The sequence below is a fragment of the Symphalangus syndactylus genome, chromosome 9 (assembly GCF_028878055.3).
Source record: "Symphalangus syndactylus isolate Jambi chromosome 9, NHGRI_mSymSyn1-v2.1_pri, whole genome shotgun sequence".
NCBI lineage: Eukaryota > Metazoa > Chordata > Mammalia > Primates > Hylobatidae > Symphalangus > Symphalangus syndactylus.
The window spans coordinates 43,885,757-43,899,001 of record NC_072431.2 but is presented as its reverse complement, the minus strand read 5'-3'; the positions used below and the strand labels follow the sequence as shown (position 1 = coordinate 43,899,001).

General features: G+C 34.3%; 1 protein-coding gene and 1 non-coding gene across 5 annotated transcripts in view; one reads left to right on the top strand and one right to left on the bottom strand.

The window, feature by feature from the left end:
- Window positions 1-992: 992 nt before the first annotated feature.
- On the top strand, window positions 993-1,118 carry LOC129490915 (U6atac minor spliceosomal RNA). Its single transcript, XR_008660384.1, has one exon. It is a non-coding gene; the product is annotated as a U6atac minor spliceosomal RNA (small nuclear RNA).
- A 4,669-nt stretch (window positions 1,119-5,787) lies between these two features.
- The window catches only part of ACVR1C (activin A receptor type 1C), a 97,186-nt gene continuing 89,728 nt past the window's right edge, over window positions 5,788-13,245 (bottom strand). For all 4 annotated transcript variants that reach the window (XM_055292064.2, XM_055292066.2, XM_055292067.2 and 1 more), the window contains one exon: window positions 5,788-13,097. In XM_055292064.2, coding sequence (XP_055148039.1) covers window positions 12,972-13,097 — 126 coding nt within the window. In that variant the 3' untranslated portion in view covers window positions 5,788-12,971. The remainder of the gene's footprint in view (window positions 13,098-13,245) is intronic.

The following is a 13,245-nucleotide window of genomic DNA, read 5'->3' as shown; positions in this document are numbered from 1 at the left end:
TCTTGACTCTTCCAACATAATCAATACCTGATTTCTATGTCTTCATTCACATTTAATATTTGTACCCACACTAGGCCTTAATAATTTTCTTTCTTACGACATCTCTTGTATCACTTCTTCTAACGTTAGATAGCTTTCCATGTGCATATCTCGTCTTCCTAAATAGATTATCTTCTTGAGTGCAAGAACTTAGTGTTTTCTTAACACTTATATGACTGCTAAGATACTATACACTTAGCAGCAATGTTTGATAAAGATTTGTTAACTAATATTTGAAGGAAAAGGAATATTAACCTCTTTTAAATGTAAAAGTGGTTGTAATTGCAAGTTTGTTACATACATCATTAACAAGACACAAACAAAAAAACTTAAAACACTCTATGGGAAAATATTTCTAATAAATAGATTTTAAATAAACTATTCAAATCAATGTTTTAATAACTCTCTGCCAAAATATGTATATTTTTTCTAAAAGTCACAGAGCATTTCTTGAAAATCACTTCCAGAACACTCCATAAAACAGCCTGGATTCAGTAATCCCCTAATCTCCAGGAATTTATCCTGATGCAGAAAAGTAACTATCCAATTTTATGTTCACACTGTAGATAAACTATTGCATCAATGTGAACATTTGCCAAAGTTTGCACATATTAGTGTTTTAAAATTAAGATGCTGAAATTGCAGAATTACAATTGAAGGAAGAAAACGCTATTGCTAATGCCACTGAAACTAAAGCATTCATTTTATTTCATGCATAGGTTTCACAATCTACACTGATATGAAATAAATATTTTGCCTTTCTCCGCAACTCCAAGCAGCAGCTAATAATGAAGCAGTTGAGAACCTGACTTAATGATTGTTAACCAAGAATATTTGGCTAGTGAAGCTGGTTAGTACTGACTTAATGCAAAATATTCAGGACACTCATTAACAAAACTGCCCCCAAAATGGAAAAAAAAAAGATAAACAAAAGAAGTTAAGAATCTATACCAGTGTTGTATGAAAGGAGAGAAGGTTAGCACTCCCCTTGACAAGGACGGAAGAGGCCCTCGGGCCTGACAACACGCATACGGTTAAGGCATTGCCACCTACTTCGTGGCATCTAACCATCGTTTTTACATAAAGTGGACCTAATAGACATCTACAGAACTCTCCACCCCAAATCAACAGAATATACATTTTTTTCAGCACCACACCACACCTATTCCAAAATTGACCACATAGTTGGAAGTAAAGCTCTTCTCAGCAAATGTAAAAGAACAGAGATTATAACAAACTGTCTCTCAGACCACAGTGCAATCAAACTAGAACTCAGGATTAAGAAACTCACTCAAAACCGCTCAACTACATGGAAACTGAACAACCTGCTCCTGAATGACTATTGGGTACATAATGAAATGAAGGCAGAAATAAAGATGTTCTTTGAAACCAACGAGAACAAAGACACAACATACCAGAATCTCTGGGACACGTTCAAAGCAGTGTGTAGAGGGAAATTTATAGCACTAAATGCCCACAAGAGAAAGCAGGAAAGATCCAAAATTGACACCCTAACATCACAATTAAAAGAACTAGAAAAGCAAGAGCAAACACATTCAAAAGCTAGCAGAAGGCTAGAAATAACTAAAATCAGAGCAGAACTGAAGGAAATAGAGACACAAAAAACCCTTCAAAAAATTAATGAATCCAGGAGCTGGTTTTTTGAAAAGATCAACAAAATTGATGGACCGCTAGCAAGACTAATAAAGAAGAAAAGAGAGAAGAATCAAATAGATGCAATAAAAAACGAAAAAGGGGATATCACCACCGATCCCACAGAAATACAATCTACCATCAGAGAATACTACAAACACCTCTATGCAAATAAACTAGAAAATCTAGAAGAAATGGATAAATTCCTCGACAAATACACCCTCCCAAGACTAAACCAGGAAGAAGTTGAATCTCTGAATAGACCAATAACAGGTTCTGAAATTGTGGCAATAATCAATAGCTTACCAACCAAAAAGAGTCCAGGACCTGATGGATTCACAGCTGAATTCTACCAGAGGTACAAGGAGGAACTGGTACCATTCCTTCTGAAACTATTCCAATCGATAGAAAAAGAGGGAATCCTCCCTAACACATTTTACGAAGCCAGCATCGTCCTGATACCAAAACCTGGCAGAGACATAACCAAAAAAGAGAATTTCAGACCAATATCCTTGATGAACATTGATGCAAAAATCCTCAATAAAATACTGGCAAACCGAATCCAGCAGCACATCAAAAAGCTTATCCACCATGATCAAGTGGGCTTCATCCCTGGGATGCAAGGCTGGTTCAACATACGCAAATCAATAAATGTAATCCAGCATATAAACAGAACCAAAGACAAAAACCACATGATTATCTCAATAGATGCAGAAAAGGCCTTTGACAAAATTCAACAACCCTTCATGCTAAAAACTCTCAATAAATTAGGTATTGATGGGACGTATCTCAAAATAATAAGAGCTATCTACAACAAACCCACAGCCAATATCATACTGAATGGGCAAAAACTGGAAGCATTCCCTCTGAAAACTGGCACAAGACAGGGATGCCCTCTCTCACCGCTCCTATTCAACATAGTGCTGGAAGTTCTGGCCAGAGCAATCAGGCAGGAGAAGGAAATAAAGGGTATTCAATTAGGAAAAGAGGAAGTCAAATTGTCCCTGTTTGCAGATGACATGATTGTATATCTAGAAAACCCCATTGTCTCAGCCCAAAATCTCCTTAAGCTGATTAGCAACTTCAGCAAAGTCTCAGGATACAAAATTAATGTACAAAAATCACAAGCATTCTTGTACACCAATAACAGACAAACAGAGAGTCAAATCATGAGTGAACTCCCATTCACAATTGCTTCAAAGAGAATAAAATACCTAGGAATCCAACTTACAAGGGATGTGAAGGACCTCTTCAAGGAGAACTACAAACCACTGCTCAATGAAATAAAAGAGGATACAAACAAATGGAAGAACATTCCATGCTCATGGGTTGGAAGAATCAATATCGTGAAAATGGCCATACTGCCCAAGGTAATTTATAGATTCAATGCCATCCCCATCAAGCTACCAATGACTTTCTTCACAGAATTGGGAAAAACTACTTTAAAGTTCATATGGAACCAAAAAAGAGCCCGCATCGCCAAGTCAATCCTAAGCCAAAAGAACAAAGCTGGAGGCATCACGCTACCTGACTTTAAACTATACTACAAGGCTACAGTAACCAAAACAGCATGGTACTGGTACCACAACAGAGACATAGATCAATGGAACAGAACAGAGCCCTCAGAAATGATGCCGCATAGCTACAACTATCTGATCTTTGACAAACCTGACAAAAACAAGAAATGGGGAAAGGATTCCCTATTTAATAAATGGTGCTGGGAAAACTGGCTAGCCATATGTAGAAAGCTGCAACTGGATCCCTTCCTTACACCTTATACAAAAATTAATTCAAGATGGATTAAAGACTTATATGTTAGACCTAAAACCATTAAAATCCTACAAGAAAACCTAGGCAAAACCATTCAGGACATAGGCGTGGGCAAGGACTTCATGTCTAAAACACCAAAAGCAATGGCAACAAAAGCCAAAATCGACAAATGGGATCTCATTAAACTAAAGAGCTTCTGCACAGCAAAAGAAACTATCATCAGAGTGAACAGGCAACCTACACAATGGGAGAAAATTTTTGCAACCTACTCATCTGACAAAGGGCTAATATCCAGAATCTACAATGAACTCAAACAAATTTACAAGAAAAAAACAAACAACCCCATCAAAAAGTGGGCAGAGGACATGAACAGACACTTCTCAAAAGAAGACATTTATGCAGCCAAAAAACACATGAAGAAATGCTCCTCATCACTGGCCATCAGAGAAATGCAAATCAAAACCACAGTGAGATACCATCTCACACCAGTTAGAATGGCCATCATTAAAAAATCAGGAAACAACAGGTGCTGGAGAGGATGTGGAGAAATAGGAACACTTTTACACTGTTGGTGGGACTGTAAACTAGTTCAACCATTGTGGAAGTCAGTGTGGCGATTCCTCAGGGATCTAGAACTAGAAATACCATTTGACCCAGCCATCCCATTACTGGGTATATACCCAAAGGACTATAAATCATGCTGCTATAAAGACACATGCACACGTATGTTTATTGCGGCACTATTCACAATAGCAAAGACTTGGAACCAACCCAAATGTCCAACAACGATAGACTGGATTAAGAAAATGTGGCACATATACACCATGGAATACTATGCGGCCATAAAAAATGATGAGTTCGTGTCCTTTGTAGGGACATGGATGAAACTGGAAAACATCATTCTCAGTAAACTATCGCAAGGACAAAAAACCAAACACCGCATGTTCTCACTCATAGGTGGGAATTGAACAATGAGAACTCATGGACACAGGAAGGGGAACATCACGCTCCGGGGACTGTTGTGGGGTGGGGGGAGGGGGGAGGGACAGCATTAGGAGATACACCTAATGCTAAATGACGAGTTAATGGGTGCAGGAAATCAACATGGCACATGGATACATATGTAACAAACCTGCACATTGTGCACATGTACCCTAAAACCCTAAAGTATAATAAAAAAAAAAAAAAAAAAAACTCACGGGAAATAGGGACATATACAAATAAAAATAGGAAAATGTACAACAATAAAAAAAAAAAACATAAAACTAAAGAAAATAAAAAAATAAGCAAACTCCAGAAAAAAAAAAAAAAAAAAAAATCTATACCAAAAATAAAACCAATTCAGTGTTCTGCCTCTCTTATGCTAAGTCTGAGAAAACACCAACTTTGTAGGGTTCAGAATATAAACCAAATACTTAATCTTCTCATAATGTCATTCTGAAACAGCCATCATGAATTAGAAATTAACCTGAACTATTCTTGACTGGGTCTGAAACACAATCCTAATGTTTATTGCAGATATTGGGGTGTGAATAATGAGTTTCATAGAGTATTTTTTTACTGTCCCAAACAATACATTACTCTTAATATTTTAAAACTGTATCTTCGAACATAAGTGAAATGATCCCTAATTCCCAATTCCAGTGCTCAAGGATTTAGTCATTATGATACTACATACTAGCAGATATATAATTGAATGCCGATTAATGCTAAATGCTGTAAAGAAAAAATTACACAGGGGAAATGGGTAGTGAATGTCAAAATGTGCTACTTTTGAAAGGGTAGCAAGAAAGGTTAATTTGGTGTGATGGCATTCTTACAGAGACCTTTAACATTCCAGGAAGAACAAACAGTGGGTGCAAAGCCCTGGGACAGGCATGTATTTGGCAAGTTCAGGGAACAGAATGAAGCCAGGGTCTGGAGAACAGGTGGGGATGAGTGTGGGCACACTGGAAATGAAGGTAGAGCAGTTGTCTGGTTCCGTGTCTGAAAAGGCTTGTAGACCATGTACTTGTGATTTTAAGTGTAATGGGAGCTATTTTAGGTTTGAGAGCAGGTCAACCCAGTAGTCATTTAGTAATTGTCTAAAAAGTGCAAAAAAACAGTTGGGTGGTAGAAAAAAAGAACAAAATCTATTGTCCTAAATGCCATGTAGAGAAGAAGTATCCCTTCCAGCTCTGAAATTCTAGAATTCTATAACTCCTTGGTTGAAAGGAACAAAGGAAGTAAACTTCCAGTGCCCATTGGAGCCAGCATTTAAGTCTCCAACACCCTCCGCATACACTGCATACAAATAAAACACAATTTAAAAATAATAGAACATAATTATATAAAAACCAAAATACGACACATCTTCCTTTATTTAAAATAGAGTTCTATATGCTTGACAGAAACAAGTGCAAGAAGTGCTTGACTTATTATCTTTCCCACTTTACAAAACAATACATTTTCAGAAAATGCATACATAAAAATATAACATTTAGGCAGATAATTATTTACATCTGAAGACAGATGAAAGTTACACGATAATATTAAAAAGCTTTAAAATAAATACTTTTATGACTTGCTGTTGGTAAAGTTAAACATTTTGGTATAAAGGCTATCACTGAGTTTTTAATAAATTCTAAAACACTATTATTTCTAAATAAAATAAGTCTATACATATTACTATAAAATGCATATTTTCACAGACTAGAAATTAATGAAACATCTGAATATCATTCATTTCTCTTTGGAGTTTGAAATTCTCTTCACCTTCAACATTTAAATTACAACTACTAAAATCCATCTACATATTTTTGATACAGTTTATTGCCCAATTCTTATTTTAAAACCTAATTTATTTTTTCATATTCCTTCCTTATATACATTCCTTTGGGCCTGTCGGCTGAAAGACAATCTTTTTACATACTTAAGAGTATCAGCTAGCTTACAAAAAGTCTTTACAACGGTGATCCTTTTCACAGTAGTTCAAGAGTTCAAGGCATGTTTTGCAATGTCAAAATGCAATGGTTTTGACATTTGTAATATGTTCTTAGGTATAAGAAGAGTCACGCTACCAAAAGAAAAGTATAATTAGTATTAGTACTTTGAAAGTCAATCCAAAATTCCTTTTTTGAGATCTGAATCTAATTTTCTGTTTTTAGGACATTTAAAAACCTGAAACACAGATCAAGTTTGAATAATCTTCTCCAGTCTAGAATCAGAAGAGTACATGAGCTTCACACTAGTCATTGTGGAAATGAACTAGAATTTAATATTTTGGCTCAGATACTCTCATTTTGTGTAAAGAGAAAAAAAGGGCTGGGTCCTTAAAAATACTTAGTTACTATTATTTAGCCTATGGAAGAAATAGAAATATTAGTGAATTTCATTCTATGCTTGCATTTGTTAGACAAAATTTAGGCACACAATTCTCTCTTTACAGGCAAAGTCAGTAATTGTCTTCATGCATAGAATGAAAACTGTATGGACGATATCAAAATTAGGGTCCATGTGCCTTGCTGCAGATTGTCTGGGTTGAAAAATTAAACCAACACGATAAATAATCAATTTTTCTTCTCTCAGGAATGCCAGGATGAAAAGATAAAGTATTATTTCTTCTAAGTTCTTTGTTCAATTTGCAGATGTCAAGAATTATTTTGACTTTTTAATTCTCATTTTCTGAAGATGTATAAGCCAGACCATTCTTTAAACATATATAAGCCAATAAGATGCTTTTCTGTAAAATATAAAATTATGTCTGGGAGCCAACTGCAGGTGGATTTTAGCCCACACCTGCCCCTCAGCTGGGAAGATTTGTATAGAGCACAACAGGCCTGATTGGATGTGATGGCAGTGGGTATAAGGGTAATCTCCTAAAGCACTCAGATTCTTAGTGGCCCTATTAAAATTCAGATTAACATAACCCACAGTAAACTCTTGCAGTTAAAACTGTTAGGTCTGGAGAGAAAAATTTCTTTTAGGATAACTTGGACCAATGATCAGGAAATACAGTCACATCTGAAAATATTAAAATCTAGGATGAAATAGAGCTCATATTCTCTCAAATGTATTCATCTACAACTGAAAGAGAAAAGTATGCTGGCAGTTCTATTATTGTTAGGGGAATTTTAAAATAGGGATTGTTACCTAATTTTGCTGTAGTATTATATTCCAAACTAACAGTATAATGGCTTAGTTTGTCAAAAGCAAAACAAAGCAATGCTATGGAAGAGCAGAAATAAATTTAACCATCACATTATGGGGCATATATTTCAAATTGTCTTTCCCAGTCACTATTTCTCAAGTGGAATTTAGCATTAAAGCAAAAGTAGACATTCTTTATCTGTTAGCTAAAAGCTAGAATACAATTAACAGCTAGTCTTTTTAGGTTTTAAAAGAAAAATCATCTCTGCCACTAACAAATACTCTATAGTGCCAAATGAAGGATTACTGGAGAAGTTATGAGGTGAAACCTCTTATACGTCGGTGAGGAACTTAAAATCTTGTTAAGAAGTTCATTGTGTAGAAGTTTGGACAGGTTAAACAATAACTAAAGAAATACAGGAATTATAGAGTGACTTGGGAATGATAAGATCTGCCAAACATTTTTTAATGCACTAAAAGAAGATGAATGCCAAAGACAAACTAATGAGAAACTGAGGGGAAAAAAAAAGAGAAAGAGAAAAGTCAGACAATATCCCACTGGACATAGTCCCAAATTCAGCTATCAAATCACCTATCACCCCCATTCCAAGGTACAAAGAGAAAGAACAATCCTTACAGAAAGGGTAGGGGATGTCAGGAAGCTTCTCTAATCATTACTTGCACTAAGAAATTCTATACTCTCACAGTTCCTAAATTTTATCCATTAATTTTATCAGCACCCCAGTGGTTGCCTACTTAGCTCGACAACCATTCTACAACTCTTTCTTAGCCTAGTTTAGTTTTTCTCACTGACCTCACCCTGAGTGAGTAAATTATTTTAGTAGAAACACAAAGAGAAGTGGGATTTTATCGTCATCATTGAATGGCACATTACGTTAGTGTGCATTCAAGGTAGGTTTAGATGCATGCGAATTAATTTTTAATCAGTAAAAGTTGGGGATACGGCAGGGAACAATGCTAGGTGTCACCACCAGGCTTTCATAAGAGTTCTGCTAATAACTAGTAGTCATTTAATCTCTGATCCTTGGTTTCGTCATCTAAACAAAATTGGAATAAAGTTATATAATCTCTGAGAGTACTAAGGGATTCTCTTTCATTAGAAGGCTAAATTCCAGATGGTTAAGTTAAATAATAGTTATTTTTAAAATTAGGAACTAATGATAATGTTGAAAGACAGTGAGGGAATATTAAGAAAAAAAGTGAGGAAAATAATGAAATATAAGGCAAGGCTAGATGGAAAAAAGAAAGTCAAATATCTATATATTTTCATTAAAATGTTTTGAAAAATGCCCATATTATAAAAATTCTATTTAATATTCACATTTTTAAAAAATTTACATTCCAATTGACTTTTTTGTTATTTAGAAGCAGCTCTCAAGATAAAAGAATTACTGTTTTCACTAAAATAGCAGAAAAATTCCATGTAGGTATCAGCACACAAAGCTAGAACAAAGCATTGTCAAACAGAAATGGTATGTTTCACAAAAGATGTTTAAAATATCTTTGAAAACCACAATGGTGCCATTTTAAGATACGAATACTAAACATTTCTAAGTAGCTTGTAATGATGTGTTTGTGAATTTATTTTAAGGGAATGATTATTGAAGACATCAACTGCCAGCTTTTATTCATTTGGTACTGTTACTTTCTTAATTTTCCAGTGGGAAATAAAATTTCTATATTTTAAATACATTTATTTAGCGAAATACATTCTCATACTTATTTCAATCAAAGACTATACCCTAGCAAGCAATTTTAAGTTGTTTACTCAAACTTTGTATAATGGCAAACATCAGCTCCCTGTTTTCAGATGATTTGCTAAGCAGGTTCCCTGGTACTTTTGCGCAGACTCAAAGATAACCCTGAGTTTTCTCTGCCCCAATAAGTCACATGGTGGCAAAATTCCAGGAAAATAGAAGTAGTTTTGTTTTGTTTTATTAGTAATTCTACAATAGTAGGTGTAATAAAATAATAAATTATTCTGGAACTTCTAACCTAATGAATCTATTGTAGATTTTCATTTTTAAATAAAAGCTAATTTTAATTTTTTCAGATACTGCAACCAGGTTACTATTTTCATACAATCATGGAAATTTAAAATGCAAAGTTAATTGAAAGTATAAAGATGAAAAGCAAGTGCTATGCCTAAAATAGTGCACGACAGTCATGTTTCACTTAACTCTCAAGTCAGAACATAAATTAAGAATTCTAGATGTGACATGCCAAATATTTTAGACATAGAAGAAAGCATACAACAGAATCTGTACCAATTACAAACTTAAAGGCAAAATTTACAAGGCAACAAGTTCATGCTGAAATACTGACAACAAATAATGTTTCTCTTATTTTCAGAAAGTGATGCTGCATTTAAATCCCAACACCACTTTATACAGTACTGAAAATTCATAATAGCGTTTTCCCAAGTCTTGTATTATACCCCAAAGCCAAAATATCTGTAAGGAGTAAAGAACACTGATACTCTGAACCTAACCTAAGGAGAATTTTTTTTTTTTTTTTGCTTATAACAAAATGTAAAAGAAATAAATATATTACACAATGGGACTCCATTAAAAACAATATAACATTTGACAGCATAAGTATATACAAGAAGCCTGCCTTATGCTCTAAACTTCATCATCCTATTTTTGTATGTGAGCATGTTCTATATATAATCCTGTTAAGAGTAAAGGAAATATTACAACTTTTAACATTTTCCTTATCATTTTTGCTGCTCTATTCTCTTTCTTAAAAAATGTATTTTGTAATTGAAATATAAGACTACTCAGTTAAGAGTCATAGTTAACCAACACAAGAACAAGAAAAATACCTCAAAATGTACTAACATACGGATTTCTTCAGAGTGAAAGTTGAACCAATAAAATACGAAATTATATTTAGACACCCTCAAATAAGCTACAAAACATAATGACAAAAAAAATGGAGATGTTAAAAAATCCTCTCAAAAATTCAATAAGCATGTTTACCCGACATAAGTAAATAAAACAGGAAATATCATTCTTGTTTATTTGAGGCACGTACAACCATAGTAAATAAATAATTTCGTTCTTATATATGCAGAAAAACAATCTAAGAGAAATTAGTAACAAGCACAAGCAAGATTACCCCTTCATATAGGCTCTTTTTAAAAATCACTTCACATAGGCACTTTTAAAAACTGATGATATATTTAGATTGTCTGTAATATCCAAATAAAGCTACTTTCTAAGTGTGTTGCAAATGAAAGCAATTTTCAGACCTATCCTAGAAATCCACTGTCATGCAGAACTCAAGACATCCCACTTCGTATTTTATCTGTCAATTTATTTTCTTCCCCCACACACTCACATCCCTATTCCCATTCCCAAATTAGACTTTAAAATCCCTGAGGGCAGGACCTATCTATCTTTGTATTCCCTCTTGTACCTGATATTGTGGCAAGCAAGACATGGGTGCTCTATGATTATTTAATAAGTGGATGAGAGCATTAACGAGTATGGAAGTACATGCAAACTCCATAGCTGTCAGTTTTTTGCCTTCCTTATTTCAACTCAGTAAAATGAAGACAGATTCAGTAACATATTTCCATAGTGAAATGAAGCATAATCACTAAATTGTACTCTATGAGAAAATACAGAAGTATATCCTTCAGAACGCTATTACCCAAGCTGTGCTTTGCTTTATAGAACAGTTAAATATGGGATAGTAAAGTTTCCCCTCCTCTTAATAAAAGGATTCCACCATGATCAGGTAATCTGAGCAATCCAGTTTAAAAAAAATCAAGCAGCATTTCTTTACTGTTATTAGTTTTTTTTTTTTTTTTTTTTTTACTGTTATCAATAGCATTTACTTCACTCTTCAAAATACATTATATGCTAACATGTACTATCACTTTCTAAGCAAGTATCAAAGAACACTTTTGGTCTTGGATCATCTCAGTAGAAGATTCTAAGGAATGGAGTTTGAAAAAAGATGTTTTAGGAGCATAAAAGATATCATGTTAAATCTTGTTTACCAAAGTAGCATTATAGATTTGAAGGGCATATTCAATGTCCCATTAAATATTCATTACTCTGTGTCCACAGAAAGTAGAATGAAGGCAAAACTATCATGAGCATTCTTCTGTACTCACTCATTGTGAAAGGGTAGAGGAATATCTATTTGCTGTTTCTGATACCCTCTGTAGGGTTTGGTTGTTCACTTCATTGAAGAGTTTTCTTAATTCTTCTCAATATATTCTCAAAATATTTCCTTCCTTCCTCTTCCTTTTTTGTCTTTTCTTTCTAAGTGTGTATGTACAAAGGAAATAGGGACCTCTGAATTGTATCTTAAAGACATTTTCAGACAATGAATATTTATGTTTGATTAATCTTTGGAAGTGTTCAGAAAACATTAATACTCATTAACAAATGGGGTAACCATGATATTTCTATGAGAAAAAATGTCAACAGATATGGTTCTGAGATTTCGTGCGGGTCCATTATGATTCTGCAAAATAACTCAATATGCCTTCTGCATGACTAAACCACAAATATCGTAATAAAAGATATTACATAGGGAGAAAATCACTATTCAAGGGAAAGTAGGAAGCTAGCTAACCCTACAGTGTTCATTACCACAAGATTTGGACCTAGTGCTAGTTCTGCCATTAGCTGTGTGACTAGGACATTTCTCAGTGTCTCAGGATATCAGGTATCTATTTGTAAATGAAAGGAACAAGTTTAGTGGTTCAGGGACTGCTGCAGTAGTGGATTATGAAGAACAGGAGAACAGCAGAAGGGGAGACCAAGCACGTGGGACACCCACCTCACTTACATCTTCCACTGAGCAGCTCCACTTTCACATTTGATATATTAAAGTTTAGAGCAATATTTACTTTTAAAAAGTCCTGCTAACTTAAAAAGGGGGAAACATAGATTGCATGACCTAAATTTCTATTTAAGATAGCATGCTCTAGTTTGCATGTTTAATTAATATGTTTTCATCTCAGAAAAAAATGTTTTTACATCTTTTCCTGTTCATTCATGTGCTCTTGCTTCAAGTAAAATAAAAACTTAACGACTATATCATTTTTATAGAGCTTATTTTATACTTTTGCAATATATTTCTTTCTTATTAAATAAAAAGATGAGTTGAGGTGTTGCTTTCAAAATAAAATTAAACATAACATAGAGATTGGATGAAGTCAACTCCTGCCCATGTTTAACTTTAGAGTTATCTTTTCATGCTGCCTTATGGGCACTTAAATACTGTACTGTCTTATCTTTGAGGTAGAACAAAAAAAAAATGGCAAAAACATTCACATAAAGGGGAAAATGGAAAAGAAAGCTGTGAGAGATTTCTTTTTAACATAATTATCATCATTAGGCTTTGCAGTCTTCTTTGACACAAAGTTGAGATATAGTCTTCTTAATACGAAGAGCAGTTAGGCGGGCCGCTCCGTTGGCATACCAACACTCACGCATTATTCTCCCCATGACTCGGAGTGCCTTTAAGGGAGAAAAAAAATATCAAAGACTTCAGCTACTCTACATAAAACAGAGCACAAAAGAAGTAAAGCCATAAACCCAGGAATTGATGCTAAGCTTTTTTTTTTTTTTTTAAGAGATGGTGTCTTGCTATGTTCACCAGGCTGGA